This window comes from Zosterops lateralis (genome assembly GCF_965231275.1).
Source record: "Zosterops lateralis genome assembly, chromosome: 5".
NCBI classification, from domain to species: Eukaryota; Metazoa; Chordata; class Aves; order Passeriformes; family Zosteropidae; genus Zosterops; species Zosterops lateralis.
The window spans coordinates 4400201-4418032 of record NC_139766.1 but is presented as its reverse complement, the minus strand read 5'-3'; the positions used below and the strand labels follow the sequence as shown (position 1 = coordinate 4418032).

At 38.5% G+C, this 17832-nt stretch overlaps 1 protein-coding gene across 2 annotated transcripts in view; it reads right to left on the bottom strand.

The window, feature by feature from the left end:
- The window catches only part of CTNNA2 (catenin alpha 2), a 470001-nt gene that overhangs the window by 89734 nt on the left and 362435 nt on the right, over window positions 1-17832 (bottom strand). For both annotated transcript variants that reach the window (XM_083861796.1, XM_083861797.1), the window contains exon 9: window positions 11295-11447. In XM_083861796.1, coding sequence (XP_083717922.1) covers window positions 11295-11447 — 153 coding nt within the window. The remainder of the gene's footprint in view (window positions 1-11294; window positions 11448-17832) is intronic.

The following is a 17832-nucleotide window of genomic DNA, read 5'->3' as shown; positions in this document are numbered from 1 at the left end:
TTGTTTTACTGTTAATACACACTGCTGAGTGCCTTCATGTCCCTTCTGACACTGCAGCAAGAACAATTTCTGAAACAAAAATGTATCCATGGCCCTTTCAGTCACACCACAAACTGCAGTTTCAGACCTTATGGCTGCTCTTACCTGTTTCCTTGGGCACGGTGATATTTCCAAATCCCTTGAAGCTCTGAACAGTATAAATTGTGTCTTGGGAATGCAACAGCTGATGTGCTGCACACTCTGCACAGCTGTGGTCAAAAATTGTCCTTGTTTCATTACAACTAAAAGAAAAACCTGACTCCATTGATTGGTGCCCCAAAGGGTACAAGTATGAAATTACAGATGACGAGGAGGCAGCAACACCAGCAGTTCTGGCTCTGTGATAAAAGGTTCTCATCACAAAGCAGTGACTTGACTCTGTCACCCAGAAATAATGACCTCATCATGAGGGTGATGGCAGCAGCCTCTCAGTTGCTCATCTTTCTGAAGCAAGACCTGAGTCCTGCAAACCTTTTGACTGCAGGAAGTGCAGGTGTTGATAAAATCTTGACTTCTCCTCCCTTTCCATCTTGTGCTTTTTCAAGCATAACATACTGTAAAGAGATTAAGGCTTACAGAACCACTTTCCCTCAACTTTTGAAGTCTTGGAAGCACTTCAGGATCATCAAAACAGGAGTTTTATAACCTGTGTACTGTGAAACTAAACTCACTGTTGAGATTACACTTTCATGCTAAAATCGTTTTCTCGGCTACTTAAAAGTCTCTTTAAGAAGTTGTCCTCAGGCTGAAGTTCCTCCTGCCTGCTCTGAGGCCATATTAAAAACTTTCTGGAACTTTGAAGAAAATCCACTTAATTATTTGATTTGATTTTCAGAAAGCCAAGCTTAGAAATAAAGCAGTGAAACCAATGCTTTTTCATGCTAAGCCATGGAGTCAGTCCTCCTTTATTATCATCAATATTTCATAAAAGATTTTCTAGTCAAGTGTGATCCACACATTTCCTATAATGTTATTCTAGCAGAATAGTGAGGTGGTTAGTTTTACCTTTGGTAATTTAATTAAGGTAAAAAATAAATTTCCAAACACTAGGGAGAGTTGTTATCAGGCTTATGGTATTTTACTCTGTAATATCTAGATATTTTCTAAATGAGCTTGCTGCTTTTTTTTCATTCCATGAGGCTTTCCAACGTGTCTTCTCCTTCATAACTGAGCTCAACTTTTCACCTAGGATAATTCTGACTGAGAATACTTTATGTCTGGATCCATATCTACATAACATGATAGATTTTCTTCTTGAATCCATGGCTTGTCAATAAGTAAAAAAACACAAGAAAAAAAAAAATCTAGCCCCATATGTGCTTGACATTCAGCAATGGCATTACAAGCAGATATGAATAAATTGACTGAAAATTCACCCTAAAACCTTCTCTTACTCCAGCAGCTCTCCCGGATTCCTATTTCTCACAGCCTGCTCTGTGTCCATTCACATCATCATCCTGATTTCTCCTGAATTTTCCCTCATGTAATTCTGCAGCAAAAGCTTCCAGCAAGACAGGAATATTTTTCCCAAATAACAACTATCCTGGGGGAAACAAAGACATGGTTTATCTGACTCTACTGGTTATCCTGAGGATCTGCTCTGACAGAAAAACATTTTAAAGCTGCACAGGCCATTCAAGGCTGAAACTATTTATTGGTGTCAAAACACAACAACAACGGTTACTGAACCAATCCAAAATGGCAAAAGGTGCATTTTATTTCTGCAAACACCTGAAATTCTAGGAAAACACACAAAAGAAGCAATGTGGGATATACCTACGACTGGTTTACCATAACCACTATGCTAGTTAGAATCCAGCTCATTGAACAGAGGGGAAAAAATAGGGTAAAATCCACTGTGACCCCACATTGCATCTGTTGAAACAACAGAGACACTCCACTGAAATTCCAATGTACTTGACATTTAGATGCGTATTTTGTTCTGGATTAATAAATTAATAAATCAATTTTATCACTCAGTGGTCTGTATTTGAATATTTCACATGTATATTTTGCTTGCAAAATCTTTTTAAATCAAAACTGCTGTAGCTTTTGTTTAAGATGATGAGCTTTATAGATAAAGGATTACAATTTCATCTTTTGCATCAGTTCAAAACTCCATCACTAAACATGCCATCCTGTGCTTAAATCTTTGACAGGTATTTTCTCTGGATATTTACTCAGATTTTGAGCAGGTCTGAACGCTCTCCAATATTTCAGACTCACTATTTCCTTGTAAATGATTTTTTTCCCACTTTCCTCAGAAGTACTTACAGCTTTTACTTAACTTTCTGACTTCTTACATAGTTCTCCCCCTCCATTTCTGCCCTGAAATGGCTCAATTGTTAATGACAAATTTCCTTTCTCTACAGTAATTAGAGCTGTTTAATTTCTTACTTTGTTGTGACTTTGGAATAACAGCACAGATTCCTGTATTTCATCCTTTCATTCCTCTCCATTCCCATTATTTCTCTTACATTTTGTGCTCTAGGACAGGCTGGTTAATTAATCTCTTACAGTGTAAGATGCTCATGTAAAAGCCAAGTGCTTAATATTTACTGATTGAAATATAACCCTGCTAATACATCACAGAACAAAGGCCAAGATGCCAAAGTTTTTACAGAGTAATAAAATGTTAACCCGTCTTTAGCAGCAAAAATTTATCCAACACACAGATTTTAGAAGACAAGATTAAGGTACTCATATTAAAGAACTAAAAAATAAAAAAGCTCAGTTCTGGTTAGGGCACAAATAAAACACCAAATAGGATCTGAGAGTAAAAAATAAATAATGAAGGTAATTAGGTGGGGCTGTGTAGAAAACAACCTTTCTGAATATCCAACGTGCCAGATGTTGTACAGCACCATGTCATACAAAGGTTACAAATTCAAACAACTGGTTTGGAGGAGCTAAGTAATTAATTTATGCAATCAACTAATTAATAAAAGTACCAAGTGCTGTTGGCTGTTTTATTAACAAGTTATAAATCACAGAGACTGGGATGTGATCAGATTGTAAGGGATAGTAGCTATAAATGGATACTAGAGTTTCTAGGAGTCCTGTTATTTTGGGAAAATATGAATCACACAGCACAGAGCATGATCAGACTCAAGTGAGTCCCCTGCTCAGAAGGTGTTATTCATGAGAAAAATATTTGTAAAATATTGGCGATTATAAAGGGAGTAATTTGATTTTATCTCTTCTAAAGAGGCCTCAAATAAGTGGGGTTTAAAGTTAATTATTAAAATAATAAATCAGGTAACTGGAAAATATTGGGAAATTATTATTAATAAGTTTGCTGCAAGGAGATAACCACGTATTTCTCATGAATGTAAGTAACAGAGGACACATAAAAATGTAAAAGAATTACAGAAAAAATGTGAAGAAGTGGCCACATTACACTTTCATTTGTAGGAAATCCTCCAGCACTTTTTTCCAAAGTGTAAAGCCACATGATAAGTCATTTGCTAATGAATGATGACCTCTAGGAAATCAGATAACAGAGCCAGCACAGCACTGGCTTTATGTTTACAGTCCCAAAGCTAGAAATGCTTTCAAGTTGTCATGGGGGATTTTGCAGCAATTTCCCAGTTAGTATTTTTTCAAATTTAATTTTTAATCTTCTACTCTCCTGGGAAGAAAGGAAAACATTGTAATTGCCCACAAGTTGCTAACTTCATACAGCATTTATTTCTTATTTACATTACAGAAATACATGTGAACAAATAAAATTATCCTTCAACCCTTCTGGTGTTCCTTTGAAATGCAGAAGTGCAGCAGTCTAAGAAAAAAGGGACAAATGAATAGAAAATGATTACTCAAAAGAATGGTAACAGTCTCCCTGACTCTGGTGTGCTTGTTTACTCAGGTGTTGATAGGTAGGGAGAAATTTTGGAAACCGAGCCATGTTGCCAAAGCAGCTCTGAAATAAGGAAGCTCTTCCCCTTTCCAGCCATCCAGGATTCCTTGCTTTCACTACAAATCTACCAAGGCGGATGTGGAGGGACCAGCATCTCCTGTAGCCAAGTTCTCTATGTCAAATTGTTTCATTTCCCCCCCAATTTCTGTGTCCACAATGCACTTTACAGATCACAGACTCTGCAACTGCTCATTCCCGCATGTCCTGGGTTGTAGTGTAGGATGTACACAAAGTATTTATTCTATCACCATCTTCATGAACTGTTGGAACCAGGTGGGGCAGTGTTTTCCCAGGCCCCCTTCCTTTGGGCTCTTCTGCTCATGGCCCATCAATGCCTTGCCCATGACTCACAGGTAACTCCCTCCAGGAGTTATCTCTGTTTAATGGGCCGTCAAAGACCCACTTCACAGCGCATCATCCCATTGTGAGATGCTCCGCCCAGGGGGAGGAGCCAAGCATTCCCACCTGGATATAATCTGGGATTTGGGACAGTACAAGCAGCCCTGACCCACTGGATTCCCAGAGGACCAGAGCTCCCAGACCTTTCTACAGGATCACTGCTTCAGGAAGAGCCCCTCACCTGGACTGCTCCCACCATCCTGCTCAGGTTGTATTCTGACTCTGTCAGTGGTCTTTTGTGTTGTTGCATTTATTTTATTTTATTTTACCTTTTACCTTTCTTCTTATTAAATTGTATTTCTGACTTGGAGCCTCTCACTCGTTTTGCTTTCAAACCACGACACCGCAGCAGCCTCGGGGATGGACCTTTCTGCCTGAAGGCAGCGCTGGCTTTTGGACAAAAACTGTCTTGACAATGCAGACACTGAGTATTTACCTCCTTTAATAACCTACCTTCTCCAGAGACAGGAGCACAAGAGGCTCTAAAAGTCACAGAGCAGCAGCTATTTCCGTGTCTCACCTTTTCTAAGGCACTTAGATACCATTTCAGCATTAATCAAGACACCAGGAGATGAAACTGGCACGGATCCCGGTGGAATACCAATATCCAGTGGTTTAGTCAGTAAAAAAAGCAGGAAAAAGAGTTCACCATGACACTGCATTACCAGAAAGTTTTACCCTGAAAGAATTGGGAGTTCATTTTGCTTCAAAAGCATTTATCCCTCCAAGGAGGAGAAGCAGACATTGGATCTGGCTGCAGGAGGGACTCAGGAACTTCACTGAGAGAGTTCAAACTTTTCATTGTCTCACTGCAAATAACTGGACTTGTGGCTTTAGCTGTGTCAGTACACTCCTGATGTTTACTAGGAATTAGGAACACCCGCTGCCCACACAGAGAAAAAAGGCCTGGGATGGAAATTAAAACTGAGCAGATGAAACACCAGGACACAAAGGTAGCTCACAGCTTTAATTTCAAATAAAATCTGTCAACCTGAAGAGCTTGAATGAAAATATTCTACAACCTTCTTAAGACTCCTTGATTAGAAGCAAGGATTACTGTGCACCCCTACACCTGAGCAGGTGTTCCTGTATTAGGAAAAGAGTTTAAGCTTCACCCCTGAACTTTTCAGGAAGAAGAACCAGAAACTTCTGTGCTTCTCTCACCATAATTGTCCAAGTGCCAGGACAAAGGCACCAGTTGGATCCTTGAGCTGTTCCTCAAGGGATGTGGCTGTTTTCTATTGGGCATCATGCAAAAAACCCTCCCAGATCACTGAATACTTAGAGAGCACAGAAACTCTTGGGGTTTTTCGAAGTGTCATAGCAGGTGCAAGGGACCTCCCTGCATGTGAATGGCTTTTATTCTTTCTGTTTTGTTTAGTTTGTTATTTTTTGTTTTAATTAAAACCTTTCCACTTTTTCAAAACACCTCCACTCAGCCATCTCACTAATTATTTTTAAGCCATTTCTGGGAGGTTGCTGGCAGCCCTCAGAGTGTGATGAACCTTTGTGGGGCTCATAGCATGCTGTCCTCACGCAGAAATTCATCAGATTACCTCCTCTTAAATAGTACTTCTTATCTAGCTTAATGTCAGCTAAAAGAAAAATGCAGTTTAAAAGCTGATCAGTCTGTAAGAGTAAACCCAGGGATGTACACATTTTTCAGGATGCAAGTTGGATGCAGAAGCTATGACAGAATATTGACACTTTTTCTCCACCATCAGAAGCAAACAGCAAGGTGTGTACCCTGATGAAGCAGCAGAAACAAAAAAGAATAGAACATATCAAGTATGTGTGAAAATATCAGCAGGAACAGTCTTTGTTCCTTGAACTAAAGTTGCAGAAATAAATGAGTCAAGTTTTTTTTCTTAGGCTTTGTCCTCTGGGTTTTGTCTGTCTTAAATTAAAATCTGTCAGTTCATGAATTTATACAACATTCACAAAAGCACAAAGAAAACACTGTCATCTATTCCTCATGAAGGCCACCAGTGGCTCCTGGAAAGGAGCTGAAGTGCCACATGTGAACTCCCAGCACTGCATCAACCTCAAGTGCACTGTGGAGTTACACAGATGATCTTCACTCCCCAGGAGAAACTCTAGTTTTGCATTTCTTACGAAGCAAATACTCCTTGTGGTTTCCTGAGAGTTATTTCTGGAATGAAAAAACACTGTTTTGGATATTAGTTCTGTTAATGCTGATGTAAATTGAGATTAAATCCACTGTGAACCACCAGAGTAAAATCTTCTTTCACAATTTTCCCCCTTTTCTCTCATTACCAAATGAACTAAGAAGGGGTCACTGAGCAGGCCCAGCTGCTTGTTTTGTGTGCTGCGCATACTGACAATGGTTTCTTCTCCCCTCCTGTCTTCAGCATGCAAACCTGTTTCCACATTTATGACAGTAAAGATTACAGTCAGTCTGAATTGGGGAGCTCCCAATAATACAATTCTTAGGAAATGAAAGGTAGCCTGCATTGCACCTCATAAAGAAGTTCTAACTCCTTTCTTCTCTTTGTTTAAAATTAAAAAACCCAAGCCCCAAACTGCCCCAAAGTAACCCCATTATTCTCTTCAAAGTGGCAATTACATGAAGAAAATTAATTGCCAACTTAATGGACAGAGAGACTATAAAGCAAAACCAGAATGATGCTGTTAGAGTTCATCTGCTACAAATTACCATCCAACCTCACGATATTATTGATGTGCTTGCACTATATAAACTTTAAATCACCACAATCCATTGCCTAACTCAGTTCCTCCACTGGCCAGGTGTTCTTACAAGGCAACTTTGATCGTTTGTGGTGTCTCCAGAAGTCTTATAATTTTATATGAAATAAAACTGATAGATCCATGTGGGCTCCACAAAATTCTTCATGAAAATCAATTCATGCAAAAGTGGTAAGAGACTTTTTCAAAAGTTCATTTTTAGGTGTTTTAAATGTGGTGCTTCATCAGTTCGTACCGAAGAAGAAAAAAACCCTTCATTCAGGTTTTGTTGGAAATAAGGGTTAGGGTTGAGTTTAACTCTTGTAAATGTTCACTGACCACCAAAATGGTGAAGTATTTCCATAAAAGCATTAAAACTCCCCACACTGAAGCAACTAGTAGAAATCTCTTGGACTTATGTCCATCATTTTGAGAATGGAAAATCTGATCCAACCGCTATAATTTGAATTCCAACTGAACAACCTGATACCACGGCTCTTGAGTTTTACTGGATGCTGAATTTCATCTACCAGGAAAACCTGTTAGATTTAATAATTTAATTTTTCAAGACACAGTCCAGGGGACCAACAGTTAACCAAGGAACCTCTATTAAACAGAATAATGAAAATTAATTAATTAGCTTCCTTATAGTGCTTTGATAGATGCATTGAATAAATCTGAGCTGATTCATCAGTCAAGTGCCTTTGTGTGGTAGGTATTAGAATTATCTGTCATTAACCTTATGCTACTAATGAAGCTGCTTGGGTAGAGAAGTTAAAAGACTTCCCAAGGTCACATCTGAAGCTGGCATTACAACTCAGGCATTTACTTTCAGTCATCAGAGATAATTTCTTAAAAAACGTAAAGAGATTCATGAGGTAAAGATTATGACCCAGAAAGGCACCATCACTTCTCTAACCTCAGTTCCAGGAGGCAGTAAAAAAAATAAAAATTGAGACACAGCTGTGAAAAAACATTCCAAGCAAAAGAATTACCCATCCAGGCCTGGAGTGGTACCATCTAAATTCTGGTTTATTATATTATTATGTTTTACCCCCAGAATCTGTCTGAAAATTTGATTTATTTTTTATGATTTACATTATAGTTAAGTGACATCTCACTCTGTGTTTCCAACAAAACCCATAGACAAATCTAGTTGTCAGTGAATGTCTCAATAAATGACAATCCATCTTTGTTGTTATAAATGTTATGGTAAGAGGTGGGGAAGGGAAAATATTATATAATGAAAACAGCTTTTGAAAGCAGATTTAAATATTCAGCAATATGGAATATAAAAGAAACTTAACCTCCTCAAGGCTCAAGCTGACAAAATATATTTTTAAAAATGTATTGGCTATGCAGGGAAAATTCTGCCATTTGTATTCAACAAATATCAAGGAGTGCAATTTTTTTCCCCCTCAGGATGGAAAAATGTAGGTTTCGTGTAAAGAAATATTAAAACATGTATTATTTTTTCCTGACCTTTTGACAGGCTGCCTATTGAGCCTGGTAGGACATCCAAGAAACTCAGGTTCAGATTTCAAAATTAATGATTAATACTACAGACTTTTCACAGTATTGAACTGGCAGTGCCAAATTCCTCTAACATGAGCAAGTGCAACTCCACGCATTTCAGCAGAGCTGTGTTTGCATATCTTAGCAAGCAATTCTGGCCCCGTGCCTGGGAAAGCATCTTTACATTTCATAGTCACTTGATTATGTCTCATCTTTAAACCACACTTTACTATTTGCAAGATACTTGACCCACAAAACCAGAGAAGTCCATCTGCTAAGATTCCATTGTGCATCAGTAAGTAAAAATGATGAAACTATTTGAAGCGCAAAATCCATTATAAAAGGGACATGAATATATTCCAAATACGTATTTGCTTCTGCAGGCTGATGAACTTGAAATTTGGGGTTAAAATTTTCACTTGCATTAGAAATTCTTTTCTTCAAGATGCTTTTTACCTGAATCAGAAATAGTTCTTAAATACTAAAAGGGCAAAATCCACCCAAAAGACTCCATCCTTTGAAAAGAGTAAGAATGCACCCACAGGCCACTACCAGCTGTCACAGACATAAAAGATTCAATAAAGAATCTGCTTCTAATAGTCTGGAATAACCTAAATGGAATAAAAATATTAGGTATTAGGCCCAAGACATCTATTGATACCACCATTGTTGCTATTTGGTGGGGTACAACGTGTCAAAAATCATTTACCAACCTCCAGTTTGATCTAAAATACAAATCTAGTGTAATGTTAGGCTTGTAAAACCAAGACTAAATAACTAAAACTGCTCTTTTTTTGTTGTTGTTGTTGTTGGGTGTTTTTTGTTTCATAGAATTATAGAATCACAGAATGCTGCGGCTTGGAAGGGACTTTAATGTCCATCCAGTTCCACCCCCTGCCACAGGCAGGGACACCTTCCACTATCCCAGGTTGCTCCAAGTCCCATCCAACCTGGCCTTGGACACTTCCAGGGATCCAGGGGCAGCTTTTCTGGGGAGATCAGGGTCTCACCACACTCACAGTAAAGAATTTCCTCTTAACAACAAACCTCTGACAGTTTAACAGCATTACAGTTCTTTCTTCTTCCCATTAAAGTTGTGGGTTTTTCTGACAGGGAGTTTTTGGCTTTTTTTTTTTTTTTAACTACAGCCCTAAAAGATATTTTTTCCTCTTTTGATGCCATTACCTCTTATGGTATTTTTAAAATATCTACTTAGCTATTTTTGTCTTTTTAATAATGGTATTAGACCTGTCATTGCAACACTTTGTTACAAATCTGTGGAGGATGTGACTGCTATAACACTAACCCCACATATGTTCACTGCATACAACTCCACTGCCACTATAATATAACTATGAACAAACACTGTGGAGGGGTTTTCAATTTGTTTGGGGGTTTTTTCCTCTCTTTATATACCTACCAGCTATTTCCTTTTTCATTGCCACAGCTCCAGTCACAAGGAGGCAGCAATAAATCTTTACATATACACAGGGGCTGGGACTGAAGGTTGCTGACAGCCCTGTGATCCTCTTGCAGACAACAGCAATAAACTTGACTGGATTCAGCATTGTACAGAAAATTTAGACTCCCAAAACCTTTCTTTAGGCACCTACAAGTTAAGTACTATGGCAAACACCTGATTTCCAGAGCAGAATAAGGTACCTTGACTCTCTGTTTGGGACATGGCAAGAACGAGATGGTCCAGAACATTTGAAAACACATACTCACTGCAGAAACACACTTATTTTATCAGGGAACTATCCAGATTTAGTCCATATTAACCAAGAAACCCTCACTCTTTGCCTCAGCTCAGGCTCTACAGAATTAGGATGAGTCCTGTTTTAACACAAGATATTCAGAGGTGTAGCTCAGCACTTGTCAGATCAGTAGTTCCCTAACTGCATTTCCCTTTGCTAAATAGCACATTGTGTGACAAGAAAATATGTTGCAAAGGGGCTACAAACCTTTCAAAACTTTGCTAGTACAGAAAAAATGCCACACAACGCTATTGAGAAAATCACTAATTTGTCTTTAAAAACACAAGCACTTTTCATAGTTCCTGGCCTGTTGGAGGGCAAACCAAAACAAATATTATCATAATTTTATTAGATGTCCATTTCATTCCATGTCCATGAGTATCCAAGGTTTCAATTATTATATTTTACACTCCTCATGGTAGAATAAAGTTATTTCAATATCATCCCTGAAGACTTGTAATTATCACTGGTTGACTTTAGTGTGTCTCTTCAGCAAGAGAAGATATTGTATAAATATATATATTTACATATGAAATACAGACCTTTCAAGACCATTTATGTTCTTAAGGCTGTGCCTTCTCTGTATGTCCTTTTCCCTATTTTACTTCAGACTGACAAATAATTAAGTTTAGAGCAGTTCTTGGCCAGGACCAGACTGTGAAGCACCAATTTGGCTTTTTACTTAATAGACATTCAGAACTGAAATTTACTTCTTGTTGCTCATGTCTTTTGACAAACTGCTGGAAACACCATTTCTAACGTGCTCAAATGCTTTAATGAGCTACTAAAACACAGAACTTTCCTCTGCCCGTCATCCAAACATTTCCTGGGCAATCACCGGCATGAAGTTGACCAAATCTCCAAAACAACACCTCTAACATTCCATCCAGTATATCCCTTTTCCTGCCTCTCCTCAAGGCGCCAGATAGAAATCTGGCCATGTCACTGAGGTCACTTACCTCCACTAACTTGTTGGCGTGTTCGCGGAAGACCTGAGCGTATTCCTTCACCTCCTTCTCGTTCCCGCTTTTGGCAGCCTCGATGAGAACCAGCAGTGGGACGTTGGTCTCCAGGAAAGAGTCTGATATGTGATCCATCACTGCCTTCCTGAGCTGTGACAAAGGAGAGCAGAGCAGTAAATCAATGACATTTATCAGCACACGTCCCCACTGCTCATATTTAAGCACTGATGTGTCGCGTCTCGCAGCGTTCAGTGGGAATTTGGACTTTTTGCTTTCTTTTCTCCAATATTTCCAGCAAGCAAAATTAAAAACTTGAGGGCCCAGGCTCTGCAAAACCCTCCTGGGATTTGTGCTGACATACACCTAATCCTACTGGCCTGAATGGATCTGCTCAGAATGATGGTGATAACTCATGTAAGACACAGCAAATTGATGAGAATTGAAAGCTCCACACTACTTGAAAAAAACAGTTCAGCTCACTAAAAAGCCAAATATGGATTAAGGAGCTTAACTCCAAGCAACCATTAAAAATATTAGCCTGAATATTCCTAAGCCTTCTCTAATTCCTCCAGTGAATAGTATTCCATGCAATAATTAATATTTTGTGTAGCAGATGCCTTATGCTTTGCATTCCCATTCAAATAGCTCCAAGAAGTATAAACAGAAAACCTTTTCAGCATTTTGCAGGCAAATTAGAAAACATACTACAATTTCTTCTAAAGGAATAAAAAACCACTTTACAAGTTACTGAAGATTTAACACCTGTTAGTCCATATAAACATCTATTTGAAACAATATTACTGTAAGAATGATGTCACCAACCTCTTTTCCACCTTGCTAATGACTACTAATTAATGTCAAACTTCACTAAAACTTGAAAGATAGCCAGAAAGATGTCTGAAATCTCAAATAATTCTTCCTGGAAGCCTAATTGCTCTGTAGAATTGTAGATCAGAAACATCTTGATTATGTTTTCTCCAGCTTTTGGATTGTTAAGAATGAAAAACTGTGGATTCAAACAGAAGCTAGGAGCTATTCAGCCTAGAGGCTTGGGTAGCCATTAGTCTCCTTAAATCATGCATTTTTAGTTAGATAAAGCATCCAGAGAGGTAATTTTCTCCATTCTGCAGCCCAGACAAGAAAGCTTTATCTAGACAAGGTGCCATCAAAACACCCAATCACACTGAAAACTGGCCTATTGTCAGACATTGCAAATACACAATCCAAGATGCATTTGCTGTTTGATGACAGCAATTCTCAGCTCTATTTGAATGAGGGGAAAGCTAACTTTGAATATGTTCCTTCATTCCCTGAGTGCTGCAGTAAAAACAAGCAAAGCAAAATAGCATATATGTGCTTGCAGGAGGTATTCCTTTTATTTCCAGCACAACTGAAGCAGTCGACGTATTGAGCAGTTCTCAATTCTCCTTAAAAATTAATTCTACTCGGATTCAACCTGGAAAGGTTTTTTTTTTTCCACTTTCAAAATGATTAAAGGCACTCAGAATAGCTAACTCAGTAACACATACAAACAGGGGGAGGACAGAAGACAAAAAGAAGAAAAGAATCATCTATCAGAGACCTGCCAACAGTTTGGAAGCTGGTGTGTGTTTGCTACCACCTATTACATTTCCATCTTGTACTCTGTATTTTTTCTCTCATCAATCTGCTGCTATCCACTTGCTGACTCTTATTTTATTCTTACATTAAAAGCTCTTTCAGACCATGCTGTGGGTCTATTTGCACAGCATCTCACACAATGAGACTCTGATCCATGAATAGTTTTTATAGGTACCATATAAATACTAATATTGCTCCAAGTAAATTTAAACATCACAAGAAAAAGAAGAAAAAATATTCTAAAATGCTCAGTGTCAGAGAATAGTGCAGCAGCAGAGCACCCTGCATTCTATGGTTGATAGATTTCCAGTCAGTATTTATAGAAAGTTTTTAACTTAAAAATTCAGACACATTGGGTGGGAGTCTTGGGGTAGCTCTGTGCTTGACAACCAGGAGTTGGACTCAGTGATCCCTGCAGGTCCCTTCAAACTCAGGATATTCTGTGATTCCCTATTAAATCAACAGTTTCACCTACAGCCAGCATTAAGGGTGAAGTACTGCCAGAGAAGGTGCACCATAAATTTGCATAATTCTCCTCTGCAGACATCCATTTCTCTGGACTTACTGGCAAACTCCAGGTCAGATGCCTCCTTTGTGAACCCATAGTTAGACTTTGATGCCTATTGTGCCAGAAAAGGCCAAATGATAACATTTGCAAAGGAACACACAAAGCTTTTAAAAATCCCATGTGGCTTCTAGCTCATTCTTAGTGAAAGATCCTTAAAAAAAAATCCACTTGCTCAAGTTCAGCACGTGCCAGTGAAAACCTACTGTCCACTGCAGTAAAAAACCTTGTTTTAAATGCTAAATGAGCACCGACACTTTTCTGTTTGTACCTTCCATAAGGAGGGATCTGTTCCAAAGGCTTGTACTTATTCAATGAACAAGCAATTCCATTTTTAATCTAAGGTAATGTGGTGTTATAGATCGGGTTATAACAATATACCCCATGGAATTGTAACAGTAGCCTCAGGATGTTCGAGTAAGCAGCTTATTTTCATCAGTGTTAAATATCTTCAGCCTACAACCACATACCAGAAATCAATAAAAAGGACAGCGAGAGCATCAGCTAACCAGCAATTTGGGGTTTGTAAATGTACAGTAGAGCTCTTTCTGAATCAAAATGAATGAATGAATGAAATGGATATCTCGTTTCTAATGGTAACTGTGTGTTTGTCCTCTGAGGTTCATAATTGCAGCAGCAGAAAAAAAAAAGAATCGGAATTCTGACTGTCACAAGTTTAATAAATACAAAATTAATACATTCTATTTTTCTTCTGCTGTGTTAATCATAGGTGTCAGTAGAATATTTCTGGGCCCCTCTTGTAAACAGGCACTATAATTTCTTCAGGAATTTTTTATCTGAGTTTAGAACGCCCTTGCATTGAAGTTGAAAGGTAGAGTTAATGGGTTTTATGTACGCAGGAGACCACAAATTTTACCATCCTTCACCAGAAGCTGTAAAGAACGACTTGACAAAATCATTTGTTAAATGTGACAGCAGTATGAAGGCAAGACATTCATCCAAGAGCTCAAATGGATACATGACAAGGTAATATTAATGGCACAAGACAAGACATTGAAAAGTACTGGCTCACCATTACCAGTCTATTTGATCCAATTAGGGCTATTCATCAAGGTAAATAACTACTGGAAAAGCAATTTTGTGTGTTCCTGTGCACACTGCAACAAAGTTGGCTTGTGCACCCAGAGATTTCAGTTTGATTCAGGTAGTGTCAGTCCAGAAGGGAATGGGAGAAGGCTGTGACTTGACTGGGAATGGTCATAAAGCAAGCAGCAAAATCCTGTTGTGTTTTATTCCCAAACCAGCACCAGAGCTTTGCTCACACACCTGCATTAACAAATGTCTCTGCAATGCCTTAATTTATGCCGAGTTCTGATGTAAATATTATGACACACACTATTACTCATAAGACAACGCTTCAGGTGTTTTTCCCCCCACTGGATTTTTAATTTAGAGATGAATTCAAAGCATGAATTCCAGCACGTGAAACTTCATTTATTAGAGGAGGAAGCACGTTTAATTAAAGTCTTGCTAACATTTTTTCAGAGAGGAATCTTTATTAATGTACATAAAGCTAACAGATAAATAAATTTACCAGATCAACAAAAAATATAGAAGGAAAACATCAAGACCTGCAGATACTTTTGAAAGCATGAATAGTGCACAGGCAGATTTTATGTCTTTCCAGTTCAGTCAATTTTGTCAGTTTATGGTGCACAGTCAAGTTGCTGTTTTCGATAGCATCATGCTCTACTGTTCTAAGCACTATTTAGGGCTGCTTTATCATTGTCAGTTCACAGCCATAATTGAGCTCAAAGAGGTTAAATGCCCACCAAAATGGTGTTTTCCATGGCTATATAACAATTTTAGAACCAAAATGTCTCAGCGCTACTTACAGTCTAGTAGAGAATTAAATGTCTAATCCTGCCACACTGGAAGGTAAAGGCACAGCAGGAGATTAATGACTCCAACAGATTGTTAAAGTTTATAAAGCCTGGCAGCACAGAGCTGCCTGTAACAAAAGTTTACCAAGGAGCACCTTATTCACCATTTTCCATTTAACTGGAGCCACCCAGCTCCAGTTTGCACCTGCAGAGCGCTCCCAAACAGGCATTAATTCAATTGAAAGGGATGAAAATAAAGCCTTCTCCAGTGCAGTGAAGGTGTGCCACCTCCAATATGCTGTGAAATTGAGTTCTGGAGAATAAGGCAGTGCCCATTAGAAGCTGCTGCAGTGAGGTGCTAAAGAGAAAGTCTCAGTCAATTCTGCAGACTGTGTCACTTGAGGATGTGACCAAAGAATGGTAACTCGGGGGATGGGGACAGCAGCAGCACCAATTATGCCAATTATGTCTTGGCAGATTAAACAGCAAAAAGACAAATATTTAGAACATGTATCACACTTGGACACTCAAACTACAGGTCTATGGAATATATTTTAAAAGACTAATACTTAGAACATGTATCACACCTGGACACTCAGACTACAGATCTCTGGAGTATATTAAAAAAAAAAAAAAGAAAAAAGAAAAAATATGATTGGAGCCAAAGATAAATCAGGAAGAAATGCTGTTACAAAGATAGGTAATATTTATTAGAATCATGAAATGGCCTGGATTTTAAAGATCATTCTTTTCCACCCCCCGCCATGGGCAGGGACACCTTTCACTATCCCAGGTTGCTCCAAGCCCCATCCAGCCTGGCCTTGGACAATTCCAGGGATCCAGGGGCAGCCACAGCTTCTCTGGGCACCCTGTGCCAGGGCCTCCTCCAGGGAACAATTCTTTCCTAAAATCTAATCTAAATCTGCTCTCTTTTAGTTTGAACTTCTTAATATATTTTTCAATATGTGAGCTTTCCTCTCCCTAAAGAAGCTGCCATAATCAGGAAAAGATTTGGGGTGAATTTACTAACAGAAAGCAAGTTGAAGTGACAATTTTTGACCAAACATTTGAAAGAGTATAAGGAACACAGACAAAACCATTCCTCCTAGTCACAGGCCACTACAAAGGATTCTTCAAAATGGTTCATGGCCTGAAGCATGGAAGAACTCAGTTACCAAGTGCTAAGGTATTTAATCCCCATTGATTTAAATTTATTTGTTTGTTTGTTTGTTTGTTTGCTGGGAGGTTTCTTTTGAGGGCCTAAGGTGGGTGGTTTATCAATTTTCATGACAGAAAAATTTTATACCTCCTTTTCAAAAAAACCATTTTTCAGCGAGAGCAAGCCTCAGGCTTGCCAGCAATATTAACAATTACATAATAGCAGAGAAAAAAACAACCATATTTTGGGGGTAATGATAACCACATACCTCTCAAACATGTGAGGATTATCAGGGTATGAACTCTGAATTTCATGTCTGCATAGAATGACAAAGACCCAACTCTGATGTCAGTGCTGGGATTCTACTGAACATTTATTATTTCTAAAAATCAAAAATTATACAGGGGATTTACAGGTAGAGGGCAGTACAGAGATTCCCATCAAAAATGTGAGAAAACCAGAAATACAGGTAGGAACTGGGCAGACAGTGAAAGGCATTAGGGAAGTCAAAATAACCCAGAAGTGAAAAGACACTGATTAACTTTTGCATTCTGTACAACCTGAGAGGGTAGAATTGAGATGAAGTGACTGTGGGAGGATGAAATTGCAGAACAGGAAATTACATGTAGGAACAAAGAAGGGAAAAAAAACAACTATAGGTTATCCTAGCAGAGAAAAAAAAGGGATAAGACTTTGAAAAATAACCTTGTGAAAACTGTAAAGTGTCAAAAATGTCACTAAAAACTGCAGACCTAAAGGGTCTGATGTAAAAGAGGTGAGACAAAGAAGAGGGTAATGAGGAAGAGTAGAGATAATGGATTAAAAATCCAAAGATTAAACTACGAACCACAACCTATTGTGTAGCTTCATACACTGTCTCAGGCCCTGCTGAAATGATACTTAAATCAAGTAGAGCTGTTTTGAAGCTTTATGGATTTTTTTAATCAAATACAGTAAAAAAATAAATAAAATGGGGGAAAAGCTGGTTTGGGGAGGTGAAACAGCTACTTGGCCAAGATGGGAAGGAAACTTTCTACAAAAACTCTTAATGAAGTTATCCTCGCCATGAGCAGTCAGATCCAATAAGTCTTAGAGGTTTAATACAATAAATGTCACACATGCCACACCTGCAGTCCCACCCTGAACAGCCTGGCATAGTAAATATTGTCATCAGCTTCTCCAAGACCTAGAGACTGAGCCCAGTGGAAGCCGATGACAGCTCTTGGGTAGACCTGTCTGTTGAAGTGCCAGACAATGGCTGAAACAAGATTAAAAATTGATTGTGTGCTGCAAAAATGGATTTCTCATCATCCTGTCCAAGAGTTACTCAAAGTCACCAGCGGATCC